This window comes from Propithecus coquereli, unplaced genomic scaffold (genome assembly GCF_000956105.1).
Source record: "Propithecus coquereli isolate 6110/MARCELLA unplaced genomic scaffold, Pcoq_1.0 Scaffold48, whole genome shotgun sequence".
NCBI classification, from domain to species: domain Eukaryota; kingdom Metazoa; phylum Chordata; class Mammalia; order Primates; family Indriidae; genus Propithecus; species Propithecus coquereli.
Genome location: NW_012150618.1, coordinates 8,445,833 through 8,451,754, shown reverse-complemented (window position 1 = coordinate 8,451,754; position 5,922 = coordinate 8,445,833). Strand labels below are relative to the sequence as shown.

The window sequence follows — 5,922 nt, the reverse complement described above, 5'->3', positions numbered from 1 at the left end:
TGGTTTTCTCTTTCCTGACATGAAAATTGCCACATTTTCATAGGAAAATCTTATTTTTAAAGACTAGTATTGTTAAGAGAAACTTTAAGATTGTGAATGATGTGGATTAGATTGTACTTACCCTGAGGAAGGGGGGCATCTTCAGAACTGTGTATTTCAAAACTCTTCAACGGCACTCATTAAATTCAGGAGTAAAGGAAAAGCCCTTACTCCTGAGTCACCACCAACTTATTTCCTGAGCCCAGAGCCAGCCCACCCAAGTCTAGAGAAGCAGCTGGCAGACAGTGGTGCTTTTCCATTATGCTTTAAAATATAAAGGCCAGCTCAGACTCCTAGTATACTCATCCCTAGACACATGCCTGTTTCTTGGAAATGAGAGAAAGAATGTTATTTTTGTGTGTGCAACCAGAATACTTACAGAGTCCTTGCCTTGAACTTTTTAACATGAGTCCTCAGTCAGACATGGATGGTTGTATTAATAGACTGTTTGGGATCTTCTCAATGAGTGCCTTTCTTTATCTGGGTTTCATATAGGGCCAGGCATTTTAGAGTTATCAAACAAATCTTTTTCAGATGGAAACATAGAAGTGAGAGACATTTCCAAGACATTCAACACCACCTCGGGAGGCAATAAAAACATCGTTCAGAGAAATAGGGTGGCATAGCATTTCCCCACTGAAATATACATGGGAACACTTAACTCGATTCTCTTGAGAGAGAGGACTACAAAGACTTTATACCCTGATGATTTCCCCTACTTTTTCTGAAGATTTTTCTTTACATAGAAAGATACAAAATAGGCTGCACTGACCTTGTCTGCCTGAACTCTGGCAGTCTAACAAGGCATCGTTAATGAAACCACATTTCACTGGTGCTGGATTCAATTCAAATCGGGTTCTAGCTCTCCAGTGGGTCCCACTAAGCAAACAGAATATTTAAATATCTGTCATTTAAGAGTAGGTTCTGATTGTTGCCAATAAGTGTTGGACATATTCCACACCAAGGCGGGGATTTTGTTGTTTTTAACAAAGTTGACAGTTCTAAGAAGTTTGACTCTGTGATATCGTGTGTGTGTGTGCGTGCACATGTGTGCGCTTAATTGCTTTTTCTTCTTTCCTTGCCACTATCAGTCTTATAAAGCAGTTCCAGATGCTTCAGAAGAGTTGTTTTTGTTTTGGTCTTTTTATAATAGGTTTGCCTGCCTTAGTGGTATCAGTTGTTCTGGCGAGCAGAAACCAAAATGAAGTCTATGGAAAGGAAAGCTATGGCAAAGAAAAAGGTGATGAATTGTAAGTAATAAACTTTTGGGGACTATATTTGTGGTGGGTATATGTCCTTTGTTTCCTGAAGTGAAGTGTAAGTTTCCATGCCAGTAATGAGGCTCTCATCTTAAAAGGTTGAAGTTTATTCTCATGTCTTTGCCAAGGTCTCTGCTACACCACAGATTAATTCAATTGAATGCCCTGAAATGTTCGAGCCACTTTTCCGTACTAACATTGTACTCTGCCATCTGGGGGAATTCAGGAGGCGCCTGAGATACTATCTTCTAGCCTCAGAAGGCCCATGCTATTTGAGGAGATTTCATAATACTCCCACCTCCTGAAACCCACACACATCTTCAAGAGAGTTAAATAGCAATATCCAACAGTGAATGATTCCATGCCAATGTGAGTGTTATGCAGAAATGCAGAGAATAGAGAAGTCTGTGAGTTCTTAAATAATTTGGAAAGTTCCCTTCAGACTATGATATCATTGAGATTAAGGTTTTTACATTGCTCAGTTTGGGCAGTTCTGACATGTTTTATCAATCGTATCATGAGTGCTCAATAAATATCTGTTGATAGAAAGAGTTACTGAATGAACGAAGAGCTTATTCCTGAGATGAGACCTGTAATGCCACATATCTATGCACATTTAATGGATGAATAACACTTTTGTATCCAATCAGTCATCCAGTCTCTGTGCTCCAAGTCACGGTCTTCCTTTCTCTTGTATTTCTAAAGTAGCACTCAAAAGGCTCCTCAAGAACCGGGGCGAAATAATGGAGCTGGGTCAGGGATTTCCAGGATTTTAGGGGAACTTCCATGTGTAAAGAAAAGTTAGCTCCAGGGACAAGCAGTATTATTGTGGGGGCCTTTAGAATAATATATATTAAAAGTAGAAATCATTAAGTTCTTATTGGGAATTAAAAGGGGAATTTAAAAAGTATATTATGAAAATTTAAAAAAGTATGTTAGTCAACTCTTACAGAACTTTAAAGTACTAATTAGTAAATAGTACTTTCTTATAGCTGTGCTACAAGAAACTCTCATTTATTAAGAATTTACTGTATGCTGGGAGTCATGATAAGTTCTAGGATTCAAAGATGTTCAGGACCTCTTTTGCCTTTGTGGAGATAATGTTCCAGTGTGGAAGACATAACCCAGAATGATGACCATTTACATTAAAAATTTTTTTTTTGAGACAGAGTCTCACTCTATTGCCCGTGGGCTAGAGTGCCGTGGTGTCAGCCTAGCTCACAGCAACCTCAAACTCCTGGGCTCAAGGGACCCTCCTGTCTCAGCCTCCCAGGCAGCTGGGACTACAGGCATGTGTCACCGTGCCCAGCTAATTTTTTTCTATTTTTAGTTGTTTGGCTAATTTATTTCTATTTATAGTAAAGATGGGGTCTTGCTCTTGCTCAGGCTGGTCTTGAACTCCTGAGCTCATGCAATCCTCCTGCCTCAGCCTCCCAAAGTGCTAGGATTACAGGAGTGAGCCACCGTGCCCGGCCCATTTACAATAAAATTTTAAGATGAATTTAATTGCCTTGAATCTTTCATCCAAGTTTTGAGGTACCTAATAATTTCTATAGCATTGATTACACGCTAGGACATCTACAAATTGCAGTATTTGTCAACTTTTCTCCTATTATACTTCGCACATACTACAATTTTGAAGTTTCTTTCATCAATTATCTGATCTATACATCATTCTAAATATCAAGTATTTAGTATAGCCTTCTCCATCTCATAAGGATGTTTTGTAATCAATGTAAGCTTTGTAATTGTGCATGAGAAGTGTTTGTATAAGAATCTCACAGTTCTATAATAAGATCCTGCCTTATTATAGGCCAATGATATTAATGGGAATTATTATGCCTACAGTGACAAACCCACAACTAGGTGTGGCTTAAATAAGTAGAAATGTACTCTTCACAAATGACAAGAAACATGGAAGTAGCAACCACTGGCATTGATTTTATGGCTAAAAATGTCAGAGCCAACAATTCTGCAGCTCGCTTGTCCTCTGTCTCAGAGACAGATGAGGACTCCTGCAGCTCCAGGACTCAGTTTTGTGTTAGAGGCAAGGAGGAGGAATAAGGGCCTTGCCAGTTGAGTCTGTCAAGAATAGGTCTCCCAAAAATCCCTTAGCAGACTTCTGCTTCTGTATCACTGCCATCCCTTAAATACAAAGACCTGAACTGAATACTTAAATTTCTCATTCTTAGTGCATAGGTAAGCAAGAGAAAAAGAAGTTAGACATGGTTTGGGGTAAGCCAACGAAGAGTATTTTCATACAACTCAAAATTCAAGAAGCTGCCTTGCTTTTTTTTTTTAACATTAACTTAAATAACCAAATACTAAGATGATGGCCATAAAAAAATTAGTCTTGTAAAGATCAAAGAAGAAACTGAGGTACAAGGAACTTTCTAAAGGCATTTCAGAGAGAGAAATATCCAATAGTCCAAACTAAGTCAAGAAAAATATGAGGTAAACAGGACATGGTAATAAATCTCTCTTTCTTTCTCCTTTCTTCTTCTTCTTTTTTAAGCTGTTGGATTCAGGATCCAGTCATATTTTATGTGACCTGTGCTGGGTATTTTGGAGTCATGTTTTTTCTGAACGTTGCCATGTTCATTGTGGTAATGGTGCAGATCTGTGGGAGGAATGGCAAGAGAAGCAACCGGACCCTGAGAGAAGAGGTTTTACGGAACCTGCGCAGCGTGGTTAGCCTGACGTTTCTGCTGGGCATGACGTGGGGTTTTTCATTCTTTTCCTGGGGACCCTTAATCATCCCTTTCACGTACCTCTTTTCCATCTTCAATTCATTACAAGGTAAGATAAATTGTACCTGGGCAATTTTTGCTTTCTAATTTTGTCATATTTGCAAGCAGCTTCGCGTTTGGACAAATGTCACATTGAGTTTCTACATCGCTATTCCAAGTGCTGAGCATAGTTCCAAAGGTGGTCACTCTTTAAAAAAGTCTTGAATGAATAAATGAAGTAGAATGTCTGTTTTACTTTTTTTTTTCCATTTATGTATCCCGCGTACATCAGTGTACCCACAGGTAGTAGGTGCTCAATACATTATTGCAGGGGTGAATATGGAGGAGTGGGAGGTACCTAGCAGAGAGGCCAGTGGAAAGTTTAAAGGGATGCACAGACACTTTTATTCTCTTCACCTTGTCCCATGTGGATTTCCCATTCATGGCCAGAAGAATTTTTAGATTTTATGCAGGAACAGAAGCTGTTCGCCTTGACTCCTTGGCTTCTTGAATATCAAAATGAACACCAACACTCTAGTTCAGAAACTTTTGTCTTTTCCTGAGTTATGTTGAACTTTTCACAATTAATTCAGCAATTTAACAGACATTTGCCAATGGTCTGCTTCATACAAAGATACAAGGCCTCCTTCAAGGAGCTTATAGTTAGTCATACTTCTTATTCCATAATACATAACTTTAGTGTACTTTTTAATGGATTTAGCTCTTAAGCTTAAGTGAATATAAATTATTTTTTGAAAACTAAACGTCTTTTAAGATATTGACTATACTCTGTGTTGTTAAAACTCCTTGACATTCAGAAGCATTATGAGGCCAACACTGTAAAAGAAGTTAGGTGACAAAGTTTGGAATGTTTTCGAGCAGAGCAGCACAAATGGCTTACCTGATCTATCGTTCGTGCAGTTGTAGGTGTGTGGGGGGAGAAGAGCAGGCTGCAGGTGAATAAACTTGAAATGAAGGGGAAAGCAGGTTGGTGCTACTCCCCAGATGGATGCTCCTTTCAGTTGTGCTCTAAGGGAAGTCTGTACTTACCTGCAGGGGAGTGTTGCTTACTGCTAATCCCCCGAGGTCCTCCAGGAGCTTGTGAACTACAAAAAGTCTGTCACATAGTAGGTGCTCAATGACTGTTCGTTACATGAATGGATTGCTGGATGAAGAAAGAAGCCCTTGGGATGGCCTAAATCCAATCTGAGGCTCTTCTGGCATAAATGTATATTAATTAGTTCAGCCAATTTTATTCAGGTTCATTCTCCCATAACCAAAGAAATAATGCAGGCTCATTATCTTTAGTCAGTAGAATAATAAATCTCAACTGCAACTCCACAAGTTGGAAACTGAGTATGTAGCATATCAATGCATCTTCACTGGAATCTAGCTCTGTAAAGCGAGTATTCCTCCATTTAATCCCTTCTATACTATACAACATAAAAGTGCCTAAATAAATATTGACAAAAGTGTCCCTTAACGTTAGAAATTGCGTGGTTTTATATTGCAGGATTGTACATGAAAGGCACAATGATCTGCCAGCCCAACCTTGGTTTTGCTTTTAGAATTTCCTGGCAGTTTCAGTAACCTTCAACAGCTACAGTTGTCTGTTTAGCTCTGTTTCCATTAATGAGGATAGAGATGTTTTACTTTTCCCAGCATGAGTCTCCTGTCAGGAGGGAAAAATGTTGTAAACCATCATCAAGTCAGTGTTCTTCATAAATCACTGACTTTTAAGACTGATTTTACATTATATAAATTCAGAACAGATTTCTACACACTTAATGATGTTAAAAACACCTCCTAAAAAGAAAATTTAAATTAAAAGGCAGTGATAACAGAGCACATGAGTCTACCAACAATTGCTTACCGGCCAGGCTTATACAAAACTA

General features: G+C 38.7%; 1 protein-coding gene across 1 annotated transcript in view; it reads left to right on the top strand.

Moving 5' to 3' along the window:
• The window catches only part of ADGRG6 (adhesion G protein-coupled receptor G6), a 152,224-nt gene that overhangs the window by 131,680 nt on the left and 14,622 nt on the right, over window positions 1-5,922 (top strand). The window contains exons 20-21 of the mRNA XM_012655523.1: window positions 1,193-1,289; window positions 3,814-4,097. Of these exons, the coding sequence (XP_012510977.1) occupies window positions 1,193-1,289; window positions 3,814-4,097 (381 nt within the window). The remainder of the gene's footprint in view (window positions 1-1,192; window positions 1,290-3,813; window positions 4,098-5,922) is intronic.